General features: G+C 39.2%; 1 protein-coding gene across 1 annotated transcript in view; it reads left to right on the plus strand.

Annotated features, from left to right (window-relative positions):
• Positions 1 to 14,417, plus strand: part of ndst3 (N-deacetylase/N-sulfotransferase (heparan glucosaminyl) 3) — a 75,889-nt gene that overhangs the window by 19,946 nt on the left and 41,526 nt on the right. The window contains exons 3-5 of the mRNA XM_083532817.1: positions 2,470 to 2,557; positions 2,657 to 2,811; positions 11,664 to 11,849. Coding sequence (XP_083388943.1) covers positions 2,470 to 2,557; positions 2,657 to 2,811; positions 11,664 to 11,849 — 429 coding nt within the window. The remainder of the gene's footprint in view (positions 1 to 2,469; positions 2,558 to 2,656; positions 2,812 to 11,663; positions 11,850 to 14,417) is intronic.

Here is a 14,417-nt window from a genome sequence, read left to right on the forward strand (position 1 = left end):
GATTTTTTCAAACTTTTCCAATTTAGCCTTTAGCTCAGCGCTTTAGTTTTATTTTCTCTGTCTCTCTTAAATCACCTCATCATTTGATCACATCAGCTTCCAAAACCTCAAAGTTCCTGCCAGTACCACCATCACTGCCATCACACTCTGACCCAAATACGGCTATGTGCTTGTTTTCATCTGTCACAGTATATATTTATAAAAACACTGAATTAATAGAAGTCATTATATCTAGAATGAAGACTTAACAGATGTATTGAATGCAGACACACACACACACACACACACATACACACACACACACACACACACAAACTAATTTAATCTCCTTAGGTCCATACCCCCAGGACCAGGCCTATCACCATGGTATCAACCCTGTCTGCACACTCATTGCTGACTTTGTGTCGAAAAGAAAAAAGATTGGCTCATGACACAGAAAAGGTAGCCATAGCAACATCATTCTCGCTTGTGCCTTGCGATTGTAGCAGCTAATTAGCACAGCATTTCGGTCTGGAATTCTTTTGTTCACATTTTTTAAATGCTTTAAAACCTTTTTTTTTCCCGCTTAGACCTGATGAGGATATCTGATTGGTCGATCGTAATCGCTTAACATAATGCGATTGTGTTCATTATATAAGTTACAAAACTAAGTATAAAAATTTTAATATCTTCATTGAATTAAATATAAAAACTCAATAATGAAATTTGCTAATCCCAAACAAATCGGAAATTGTAACAATATGAAGCATGGTGACGGCTGCACACTGTCTTATATACAGTGAAACCTCGGAGCTCGCGGCCTCAGCGCTCGCGACCTCGCATGCTCGCGACTTTCATTCCGACCGGCGACTCTCATTCAGATCGGCTCGTGAGCAACCGCGAGCTGCTCAAAACGCTAGTTTTAACATTTCTAATCAAGGTTTATCTCATTAAAATTGTCTAATAATAAATAAGTGTTATGGAGTGAAATAGTGTTATTTACTCATTTAAATCGATTTCGTATAGTGTTCTTTTGGGTTTTTACTGGGTTGGAAGGGGCGTATCAAAAGGTCGCGAAAATTCGGAACTCGCGACCGGTCTTGGTCCCTAACCCTCGCGAGCTCCGAGGTTCCACTGTATTCATTTTATTGTGGTATCTTATTTTCTTTATATATTTTTTCCTTACAAATGAATCAAACAGTATACTTTATATTGCAACTACAAACATCCTTTCCTTAAGTGACCTCTGTTACATCACATCTTAACACACACGTGTCCTGAAGACTTTTCCTGTGGCTAAGAACTTGCAAAGCCCTGGCACTTTAGACTCCTAAATTGATGTTACTGTACGATTCGTCATTATAAAAAAAAAAAAAAAAACCCGCTCCGTTCGGTATAAAATGACACTATAAAAGTTGTTATAATGGGGAGGTTGTAGCACAGAGGTGATCAGAAGGTTGTGAGTTCAAATCACAGAACCACCAAGCTGCCACTCGTGGGTCCTTGGGCAAGGCCCATAACTCTCAAATGGTCAAGTTGTATAAATGGAATAAATGTAAGGACAAAAAAATAAATGTAAATGTGTAAATAGCTGCTTTAAGGCTCATTGCTGGTTCTTACTGCAACATGGAAAACAAAACTTCATTCTGAAATAAAAACGTTTGAAAAGAATCCTTACAACACACACTTCTGGGGGGTTCACATGGCAACATGAATTCTCATAAACACACATAACAAGTGTGTCAAACAGGTGAGTGGTGAGTTCCTGTTAGTTCCCGCTCTTTAATGTGCATTTGTCTAAGCTGTAAACACATCGCAGAAAAAACGAATGCTGAAGAATTCTCTCCATTGGGTCTTAAAAAGTCTTACATTTACTAAATCAAAAGGTTAAAATTCTCTGTTCTGGGTCTTAAATCATTTTAAACAGGTCTTCATTTTCGCAAAATGCTCATGCGGTACTTCAGAATGTTTTGGTTTGTTAGTTTCCGTGGTTGTTCCGTGGAAAGTCTTTCTTTTTCTAGTCCAAATATATTTCGCTGTGTTACGACTAGAAATGAGACCAACATGTCAATCAGATTGCTGTTATTGCAGCGAATATCTCTCGAATTGTACCACAGACGTAATATGGGGAAGTGCAAGTTTAGCAATACGTAGCTCGAAAAAACATGAATTTAGGGCTTGTTAAGGCAGTTTCTAACAACGCATTTGTGTGTATGTTTGATCTCGTGATATTGGTCTTAATTTTCATTCTAAATGGTCTTAAAAAGTCTTCAAATTTGACTTGGTGAAACCTGCAGAAATCCTGTTTATATAAAACACTGGCACTGGGGACTCCTTTCTTGTCAACTGAATATTACAGATTAATATTGTGTTAGTTATTAAAACACTAATTTAAAACCCCTGTGTGACCTGAGACTTGTCCATATTAAACGAAATTTTCATGATTATCTATTAAATAATGAATTAATTTATTTATCACTTCACTCGCAGGCTCTCCTAGAGACACAGAACATGCTACAAACTCAGATCTCGAACTTCACCTTCAATCTGGGATTCTCCGGCAAATTTTTCCACACAGGTATGTAACCGTGTGTGTTTTTTCGTGTGTGTGTGTGTGTGTGTGTGTTTACACAAATTAATTATTTCTCAGCATTAACCGTGTGTTGTGCATATTCAGGCACTCAGGAGGAGAACGAGGGCGACGATCTCCTGCTGAAGTACGTGAGCGAGTTCTGGTGGTTCCCTCACATGTGGAGTCACATGCAGCCTCATCTGTTTCACAACGAGTCATCGCTGATGGAGCAGATGATCCTCAACAAGGACTTCGCACTGGTGAGAAAAAAATACAACAGCACAGCTTTTTTTCTTCATTAAATTTAAAATAAAACTGTGAAACTGTAAAACACAAAAATGAAGGTTTTAGAGGAAAATTAGTTCAAATATTTAAAGTAAAAAAGTTTATATTAGAAAAAGCAACATTTATGCATTATTTATATATTTTTCAGTTATTTTTATTGATTAACGTCATACACTATATTGGCAAAAGTTTGTGGACATCTGACCATAAGATCGTTATGCACTTTTTGAACATCCAATTCCACATTTAGTCCACATTTGCTATTACAATAAGCTCCACTCTTTTGGGAAGATGTTCCACTAGATTTTGTGGAGATTTGTGATCATTTAGCCACAAGAGTGTTAGTAAAGCCAGGTACTGATGTACAGTAGGTGAGGTGAGGAGACCTGGGGTGCAGTCAGCGTTCACAATTATCCCAAAGATGTTCAGAGCTCTACAGCACGAGATCTTCCACTCTATCTCATGTAAAGCATATCTTCATGGCATTCGGAACAGGTTTGGGTCTCCTAGTTCAAGTAAAGAGAAAACTTTCATGCTACTGAATCCAGACACACCCTGTACAATTGTGTGCCTCTAACTTTGTGGTGAAAGATTGGGGTAGAACCACAAATGGCTAGAAAAGTCCTAGTACTTTTGTCCATAGAGTGTATTTCAAAGACTAAATATTGAAATATATTGATGTTCTGGCTCGATTTATATAATATAAAGTTATAGTTACTTATGTAAATTAATTATCTTTCAATAGCACAGTTATATTGTGAATTAGTGCCATAATATCTGTGTATCATTGAAATATATATGAAAATGATGAAAGTGATATATTGACATAATGGTATAAAAACTTTTTAAATTTCTCCTTTAAAAAAAGTTAAACAAAGATAAAACTAATTTTGATTAACATATTAAATTCATATTGATTCAAATAATGTATGAAGAAATATATTTTAATAAATTAAAAAAAGATATTCTGTGATATTGGCAGGGAATCGGCAGGGCCCGCTTTCTCCTTTCAACAGAACAAAAGCCTTTTTTTTCCCCGTCTATTATCCAAGACATCGTGTGTTTTTGCGGCTCTTCTAAAAGTGGTAGATTATTAAAACAACAGAGAGAACAAAACTACCCAGGCAAACTCTTTAATTAATGTGTCACGCGGAGCGGAGAATCGCTCGTAAATGTTTTTGTGTAATTTCGTCTCCGTCCTTTATGAATATGCTTATTAAAAGAGGCGCCATTTGAAAAAACAATGTTTCTGTATGTCTTTAGAGAGCTGCGTCCGCGCTTTATTTCCACATTGGGGTGTAATTACTTTCGGCAAAGAGAGCTTGATGGATTGTGCGGTTTCGGGACAATGTAGAACGTCGATTGGCGGACTTGTTAAAAGAAAGAGGCGGAGAGGTTTTAAAGGCAAATAGGTTATATAAGACCATGTGCACTCTAGTATTAGTATCTAGATATAAAAAATTAAAACAGAGTGATATCATTTTTTAACAATAAAGAATCATCAACCTGTGACAGTTCCTACATCGCTCGAGTTCATAACTGGTCTTCTGCAACAATCACTTCTACTGAATTGTAGTCACGTTTACTGTATTCTTGGAAAATATAAACAGTACAACAGATTTAAACCACCGTGTCCCTGACCAGACAGTTACTAAGGATGAAGAAACAAATGCTGATCATGCGTCCCATCATTTAGCTGTCGAGCTGGATTTGATTTGATGGGGATCATTGGTGGACAGCAACTTTAAGGTCTCTCCAGAGATGTTCAATAAGGTTCAAAGAGCCAGGGCTCTTTCTAGGACAGAGTCTGAGTAGGAAGTTAAATCTTTGGCCCAGTCTGAGGTCCTGTGCACTGTGGAACAGGTTTTTATTTAGGATATCTATGTACTTTGTTTTATTCAGCTTCTGAACTGTTTTCCATGCAGCAGAATAACACCCTTACTGCATGTGGCTACCACCACCATGCTTCATTTTTAGGATGGTTCTGGACAGATGACCGTGATCTTCCTGAGTTTTACCCTGAGGGGAGGTTTCTGTCTTGCCACTCTGCTATAAAGTCCTGATTTTTAGAGGGTTGCTATAATAGTTGTCATTCAGGAACTTTCTCATCTTCACACAGGATCTCAGAGCTCAGTCAGAGTGACTATTGGCATCTTGGTCTTCTCTCTCACTAAAGTACTTCTCCCATGATTGCTCAGTTTGGTCGGGTGTCTTAAAAGAGTCCTGGTTGTGCCACACTTCTTCCATATGAGAATTATGGGGGCCATTGTGTTCTTGCATACCTTCAATGCAGCAGCAATATTTTGTAGTCTTCCTCAGATCTGTGTCTTACAACAATTCTGTCTCTGAGCTCTGCAGGCAGTTTCTGTGACTTCATAACTTGGTTTTTGCTCTGATATACATTATCAGCTGTGAGGCCTTTTATAGAGAGCTGTGTGTATCATGTGCAATCAATAAACTTTTCCACAGGTAGACTAGAAAGTCTAGAAACATTTTAAGAGTTCTCCCAAGAGAACTGGGAGACACTTGAGCTCATTTTCAAGCGTTGTTGTAACGGATCTGAATATTTATGTACATCTGATATTTCAGGGTTTTTTTATATAAAAATTTACAGTCATTTCTAAAATTCTGTTTTCACTTTGACATTATGGGCTGCTGAGTGTAGATTAATGAGAAAAAAATGATTGTAGTATCAGACCTCAAGATAAAGATAGATAGATAGATAGATAGATAGATAGATAGATAGATAGATAGATAGATAGATAGATAGATAGATAGATAGATAGATAGATAGATAGATAGATAGGTGTTTGTTTGTTTGTTTGTTGATCAACAATCACCAATGATAAATTGATGTATCTTGATATTCTGGTTTAGTAAATATAAAAAAAATATATATATTTCGTTAAATTCAACAGTAAAATCTTGAAAATCACTGTAATTTTAAAGATATTCAAATTATATATTAAATGAAACTAAAAAAAAATTTTTTATTTTGTTTACATTGAGGCATAAAAACCAGGCTTTTTGTAGAATGTGCTTTATGGGTGACTCGCAAAACATAGGAACTTGATTCACTTCTCAGTTCAGAGTGTGGGGCAATTAGCAGTGCACTCAGCATTGACTGATGTGTCTCGAGTCACTGGGGATGAAGGCAGTGTTGCTCTTCTCACAGCCACTCAACAGTCTCTCCAAACGCATGAAACTAGGCAACTCGAAAAATGTCTATGTTTTCCTATTGAAGAGTCTTCTATAATGAACAGATGATAAAAATCCAAGCATTTTTCAGAAGCACTTGGGCAGACAAAAAACCTAGACAGGCTGTGGTAAAGGTACAAAAGCCCTGAAAGGTCATTGTTTATCTCCGACTTTATTCTGGGTGAGGATGTGATGGGTTTGTAACCTATCCTGGGAACCATAGGCATGAGGACACCATCACATGGTACGATACACGTACTCGTTCACAGCCATGCCTGATTTATATCTACAGTACTTTAGGCCTATTTTATGAGAGGAACACGTAGACTAACATCGTCAATAAAAAGTAAAGACTAGATTTGAGAGGATTTGTCATGTTTGAAGTGAAAAGATCTCAAGAGAAAAGAACAAGTTCTACATGACTGATAAATTCCTTAATGCAGGGATTCTCAAGTTTTGATCTGTAGTTTTGAATAATCCAGAATGATTAGGATTCTTTGTTGGAGTCGTCGCAAAGTAGCATCAAGGTACACTTTATGGACAAAATGTATTGGGCACGACTTTTCGAGTCACATGTGGTTCTTGAACAAACTGTTACCACAATGTTGGATACATACAATTGTATAAAATGTCTTTGGATGTGGTCAAATAACATTTTCCCAAACCTGTTTTCTGGCATGACAATATGCCCTGTGCACAAATCCAGCTCCATGAAGATCTGCTTTACATGGGTTGGGGTGGAAGATCTCCTGCTATAGAGTACTAAACCCTAATGAACACCTTTGGGGTGAATGTGAACGCTGACTGCACCCCAGACCTCCTCACCTCACCTACATCAATATCTGACTTTACTAACATCCTTGTAGCTGTTAGATCACAAATCTTCACAAAATCTAGTGGAACATCTTCCCAAACGAGTAGAGCTTATTATAACAGCAAATGTGAACTAACTGTGGAATGGGATTTTCAAAAAGTACATCTTAGATTCAGATGTCCACAAACTTGCTCATATAGTGTAGTATATTTTAGATCTGATTGGATGAATCGCTTCAGGAAGACGTTCCTCGGCCCTTCGATGCTCTTTTTTTTTTTTTTTTTTTTATCAATTTTCTGCTCCGAAGGCTTCCACAAGGACACTTAATACTTGAGATGGGAGCGTTTCTGAAAGGAAAACAACTAAAAAAAGTTCTCCCTGAGGAACAAACCGAAGGAGTGTTTATGCTGGATGATTTCCAGGCCAGTAATTAAACATTGAGTGGGTCGGGGCTGGCGTGCTGGTGGTTTGATGGCACCTCTCCAGGCCAGGATTTGGTTCCTGTTTGGTACCTAGGAGAACACCAAACTGGTCCAGATGGATCGTTTGATCCGTTTACCTACACGGCTTATTTAGCAATATAGAAATCAACAAAAACACTCCATCCTGTTCTGGGTGGCATTTATTTATCTTTTTTCAAAACCTGGAATATCAGCTGTGCTAAGTGTTTGTCGCAAGACTCCATCCTCGAGGGCCTGAGAAAACGTTTTAGCGGAAATTGAGAAGAAAAACATGAGGAAGTATCTGGTCTGTTTCACCCAGAAAGCCGAACTGGGATTTTTCTTTCACTTTAGAGCATTTTTAAAAATGTGTATATATATATATATATATTGTTCCTTAGGGACGGCTGCACTTGCGTTCAGGACAGAAATGAGCTTTTCTCGCATTTGTATTGCTAAAGAGCTGCTCGAATTTGCAGTTAATGTCTTTAACCGAGTTCAGATATTCATCACGTTCTTCTTTATTGCATGGCCACCCATTTATTTATTTTATTTTATTTTTGAAATTTTATGGTGAGTGCTGTTCTGCTTAATAGGAAAGTGAGTATTATTTGCTGTGATAACAGGATTAGCACAGAGATCTGAGCTTTAAATGCATCGTTTTTTCCCTATCGTTGTCAAATTAAAGGAAATGGGACTCTTTATCTAGGTGATGAATTTGCTTTTTTTTATTGTAAGAGCTTGGGGTATTTTATTTTGTTTAGACGCCCGGTGTGAGCCGCATTTCTAGAGTAGAGCCTAATTCGATTAAAAGATCATTTTTTTCCTGGAAAATCACCTGCGAGGTCATTAATGAGCCGGTAAACAAACTCGGGCAAAAGAAACAAAAACTGTTATAAAGGTAAACGATTTTGAATAAATAAAATACAACACTGTTAATATTATTCAGATCCGAGGCGGAATATTTTTTGCTCATTTCCATCATGTGACCCTGATTATTTTTAAGAGTAAAAAAAAAAATCTGTTTGTATTGTGCCAACATGTTTTACACTGACAGTTTTTTTTTCTACACACACACACACAGACACAGACACACAGACACACACACACACACACTCTCATTCGAACGGGCCCAGGTTCAAAGTTCAGTCTCATTCCTTTACTTGTTGTCGAACGCGATGGCTGTTTTGTGTGGCTTTTTCCAGGAAGGTCGAGAGATCAGTAGCAAACAAGCACATTTCACACACACACACACACACACACACACACACACACACACACACGCACACACTTTTATTAAACATGGGTCAGTCGCAGTTGGTAAACCGTGAAATGACTCGTCTACGCTCAGGTCCTGACCCACCCACTCGGTAATACACAGCCACACACAACTGCTCACACACACACACGCACACACACATATACTGGCTCGGGATCTTGGCTTCGAAGACACATTTCATTTCCTGTGTGATTAAACACCAATATGTCCACTGGGTTCAAACTTAATCACTGCCAGTATTCTGTGTGTGGGTTGGATTGGATTGTGTGTGTGTGTGTGTGTGTGTGTGTGTGTGTGTGTGTGTGTGTGTGTGTGTTGTGTGTGTGTGTGTTTCATCTTGTCGCACTCACCCCTATTAAACACATGCTGTGCCCCCCTCTGTCCCATCTAATGCCTTTTTTAGGAGGACCATCCCGTGTGTGTGTGTGTGTGTGTTTAATATATACACACACACACACACACACACACTATATGGGCAGTGTAGTGGACACCTGGCCATAAGATTGCATGTGCTTTTTGAACGTCCCATTCCACATTGAGTCTCCATTTGCTGTTATAATAATCTCCACTCCTCTGGGAAGATGTTCCACTAGATTTTTTGTAGGTTTGTGGAGATTCGTTTAGCCACAAGAATGTTAGTAAAGTCAGGTGCTGATGTAGGTGAGGTGAGGAGGTCTGGGGGGCAGTCAGCGTTCTATATTTCAATACAGCAGATCAGCAGTACAGCAGATCTACATGGAGTTGGCTTTGTGCACAGGGGTATTGTCATGCTGGAACCGGTTTGGGTCTCCTAGTTGAAGTGAAGTGAAAATTCCATGCTCCTGCATCCAGAGATGTCCTACAACTGTGAGAGATAATATAATGTAACATCTCCCCATTATTTTCATACAGTAATGTTCTGTAAGCTAAGATATCCACTCTGCGCTTTACTGGCGTGCACAGAACCTTCCTGCCAATGAACATAGACATAAAGCGCGCACCATGTCTCTGTAGCTGTAAGCAAAGACATAAAGTCTGTAGAATTGATGGTTAGGAGGCACGGATGAGACAGATCCATATCTCACGAGCACACCGTCATCTTTACGTCCGATAAAATTGTCTGCTCTGTATCGTTGCATCAGGGTCGTGCGTCTGTGATGATTTATTCTGTTTAGAACCAACAAAGCACAGTGATGTCACATCTGGGTGGATTCTTGCATATTTAATTAGGAATAGGGGGCGTGGCTCTGACGCCAGACATCCCACCCTGCGGAAAACACACTTCAGGGATGCACGATATCTGCTGAACTACAGTGGTACACTGACTAATAGTGTTTCACTCATGAACGAGTCAGTGTTTTTACTGGAATCTTCGAAATGAACTAATTATTCTTGTTCACTTCCATGAACCAGATATTTTTTTTTAAGGATTCATGATTCAAAGAAGGAAAAATGTGTCTTATTATGGAATTAGTAGCTCAGTGATTAAGGCTTTGGGATAATGATCAGAACGCCGGGGGTTCAAGCACCAGTATCGCCAAGCTGCCACTCTTGGGCTCTTGAGAAATGTCGAGGGTTACCCTTACCCTCTGTGGTCCTGGTGTTCTGTATCATTGCTGCCTCTGTACTCTGATCCCAGCTTCCTAACATCACCAGGATATGTGAAAATTATTTTTTTATTGTGTTGTAAAGTACATGTGAGAAGTAAAAGCCTCGTTTTATATATAATAAAAAAATTAAATATAAATATAGGGCTGTCAATCGAAATTCAAATATTCAAAGACGATTAATTGCATGATTTTCATGAGTTGACTTGTAATTAATCGCAACTTATTTGCACAATTTTATTTGTTTTAAATGTACTTTAAAATTAATACTTTTTACGTTTTTAATACTTTAATCATCACAGGCATGGACAAATATTGATGCTCTAAAAATGTATGTTTATTATTAGTGAAACCAAACTTAAAAAAATCATGTGTTCAATATTATAATCAATATTCTTGTAAATCTTTTAAAGTAATTATGGTGTTTTAAATTAAGTGAATCATCAAACGTAACTTTGCTATGTGTTAATAGGCGGATGTGTTCGTCATGGAGGATTTTGATGCTTGATCTGAGACTTAGTGCATCAGTGAAACATTCATTCATTCATTCATTCATTTTCTCCCGCTTATCCGTAATTCGGGTCGCGGGGGCAGCAGTCTAAGCAGGCCCCCGCCTTCGACTGCTGCCCAATCCCCACAGCACCGTCCCTCACGGTCCCTCCTGCAGGTGGTGAGCCCACGGGAAGGCGGCCCCACGTCACTCCGACGTCACAGACCTTGATATTTCCCTCGAAAGGGACCCCCAGAGCATAGAGGGTTAAGGGCCTTGCTCAAGGGCCCAAGATCAGTATCAGTGAAACAAATGTTTAGTAATGAAAAAATGTTGTTAGTGGTATTTTTTTTATATGTAAGTAAAAAAAAAAAGGACGTCGTGTATAAATTTGTGTTGCGTTAAAGCTTTTAATTTCGCCTGTTTTAGGAAAAAAAAGGCTATATAAATATAAAATAAATTGAGATATAAAAAAATTTATAATAAACAGTATTACAGTAGTGCAAATGCGAGAAAAAATGAGAAAAAAAATTTAATTAATGCGCATTTGAAACATTTGACTTCTTTGGCAGCTATAAATGTGATCGATGTGAGCATGTGATTGGTTTGTTACAGCCAGTGAAAGAACGTGTTGAGTCTGAACTGGAGTGGTACTGATTCCAAACAGTCGTGTGTGAACAAGCTTGTACTTGTGTTTTAGATAGCAATGGAAAAAATACTACATTTTAGACATTTGAGAAAATTAAACCTGAAAGAGGTGATTACATGTCTGATGATTGACTTCACTGCTTGACTTGTGCATGTGCAGAAACTCAGTCCGAACACCCAGAACTTTCCCAGTATAAGTTTGTATTTAACTTGTAGAGGTGCTTCAACTACAGTTGTATTTGTGATTTACACAAGAAGGAAACAGATTTTAGTGTTTCTAACACTTGTGTGTGTGTGTGTGTGTGTGTGTGTGTGTGTGTGTGTGTGTGTGTGTGTGTGTGTGTGTGTGTGTGTGTGTGTGTGTGTGAATAGGAGCATGGGATTCCTGTAGACATGGGCTACGCTGTAGCACCTCATCACTCGGGTGTGTATCCAGTGCACATGCAGCTGTATGAAGCGTGGAAGAAAGCGTGGGGAATCCGAGTGACCAGCACTGAGGAATATCCTCACCTGAAACCTGCACGGTACCGCAAGGGCTTCATCCACAACCACATCATGGTGAGCAACACACACACACACACATGCACACACCACCTGCACACCACATTGGGGGTGGGGGGTTGGGCTGAATGGGTAGCTAATTTATACTTCATTTGTGTTGCCTCTTACGACAATAAAATGTTCAGAGAACCAATCGGAGTTGTGAGTGTGTGTTTGGATGTGAGTGTGTGTTAGTTTGTATGTCCTCAGGGCTGTAACATTGGTACCCTCATGAAATATGCAATGAAAATGGCTCCTGGAGACACACACACACACACACACACACACACACACACACACACACACACGCACATTGGAGGCAGCTCTACTTCACAGAGCACCCGCTGCAAATCAATGAGGCTAAAACACACACACACACACACACACACACACACACACACACACACACACACACACACACCAATTTACACTTATACAGTCAACCAGAATAAATAATCTTCCAAAGATACTCAAAGAAGGGCAAAATCTATTAGTGATACACTCTCTATTTTCTCTTTCACACACACACACACACACACACACACACACACACACACACACACACACACACACAGATACACACACCACACACACACACACCACACACACACACAGGTATGAAGGTAAGTAGGTAGGTAGGTAGGTAGGTAGGTAGGTAGGTAGGTAGGTAGGTAGGTAGGTAGGTAGGTAGGTAGGTATGAAGGTAGGTAGGTAGGTAGGTAGGTAGGTAGGTAGGTAGGTAGGTAGGTAGGTAGGTAGGTAGGTAGGTAGGTATGAAGGTAAGTAGGTAGGTAGGTAGGAAAGGAAGTAGGTAGGTAAGTGGGTAGGTAGGTAGGTAGGTAGGTAGGTAGGTAGGTAGGTAGGTAGGTAGGTAGGTAGGTAGGTAGGTAGGTAGGTAGGTGGGTAGGTAGGTAGGTAGGTAGGTAGGTAGGTAGGTAGGTAGGTAGGTAGGTAGGTAGGTAGGTAGGTAGGTAGGTATGAAGGTAAGTAGGTAGGTATGAAGGTAAGTAGGTAGGTAGGTAGGTAGGTAGGTAGGAAAGGAAGTAGGTAGGTAAGTGGGTAGGTAGGTGGGTAGGTAGGTAGGTAGGTAGGTAGGTAGGTAGGTAGGTAGGTAGGTAGGTAGGTAGGTAGGTAGGTAGGTATGAAGGTAAGTAGGTAAGTAGGTATGAAGGTAAGTAGGTAGGAAGGTAAGTGGGTAGGTGGGTAGGTAGGTAGGTGGGTAGGAAGGTAAAAAGATATGAAGGTACGTAGGTAGGTAGGTGGGTAGTAAGGTAAGTAGGTAGGTAGGAATAAAGGTAAGTAGTTAGGAAAGTAGGTAGGTGGGTAGGTGGAAATGTAGGAAGGTAGGTAGGTATGAAGGTAAGTAGGAAGGAAGGTAGGTAGGTAGGAAGGTACTGCATTTGTAAGATGCCTGAGCTTAAATCTCATCCCACTGGTTCTTGTTCAGTCACTCCACTGTGGAGCCGGCAATATCAGTCAAACAGACACCAAGACTTGTATGAAAGATTTTGAAAGCTTACTGAGAGAGGATGCGGGTGTAGACCTCTGTGACAACTATAAGACCATTGAGTTACATATCAGTACATGCTGAGCAAAATATTGTTAAAGGCCATGCTGTTCTTGTAGTGTTCTTGGTATATATGTAAGCATCTATCATAAATATGTGACGGTCACAGCCCAGACAATATGCAATATTTATTTATTTATTTATTTTTATGGACCATATGTTCATGACCAACCATTACCTGGATCAGAGGATGCGCTTCAAAGGTATAAACATCGCTTTAGCATATAGATGGAGAACACACAGTCACGCACTCTGTGCAACATGGGATTATGGGGTACAATCTCCATGTTTTTCTTGTCTATCTGAAAGTTGCAGGGATTTAAGAAAAAGAAAAAACTCCAATTGCCTTGTATAAACTGTTTACATGCTGAAAGCTGTGACTAAAACAGACAGAAACCGTCCACACAAATCTCTCTTTCTCTGTAATTAACAGCTAAATGTTCTGGTTTGGTCCAATGACGGAAACGTCTCAGCAGGGGGGACATCCTCCATTTTTGTGAAATGCTATGTACAGATTGACAGCACGTCCATGGCTGAGGCAACTCAACTGAAACCTGTGTTGGTTTTTTTCTTTCCTCACAGCTGCATTGTTTATGATATCCTTTATGGCTGTAATTATAAATGGGAAAATAAAATACAAAAAAATCTAAGAAGTGATAACTACACAAGCATACATTCGGCGGACACTGTACATTCCTGGGCAAAAAAGTTTGAGCTTTTACTGCTCTCAACTAATAATCTTCGATTAGGAATTAGCAGGACTTATTATAGGATTGATTTTTCCTCTGATTTCTTTAATTGTTTAAGCCTTGTGGGTAAACTAGCGAAGAGATTTTTTACAGAAAGAGAGTCAATGTTCTGTTCAGGGTTGATGAGCATCAAACTGTCGAGTAGGTGAACATTTTTGTGTTGGGTTTTGCATTAAACGCTTGAATTATCATCATGATTTGACCTTCAAATGCAAGAAAGCTTTAGAAGTGAATTTCACTGTTTCTAGCTTTTCTTGTACCAAACACTTC

This window comes from Silurus aristotelis (assembly GCF_946808225.1).
Source record: "Silurus aristotelis genome assembly, chromosome: 27".
In the NCBI taxonomy this organism is placed as follows: Eukaryota; Metazoa; Chordata; class Actinopteri; order Siluriformes; family Siluridae; genus Silurus; species Silurus aristotelis.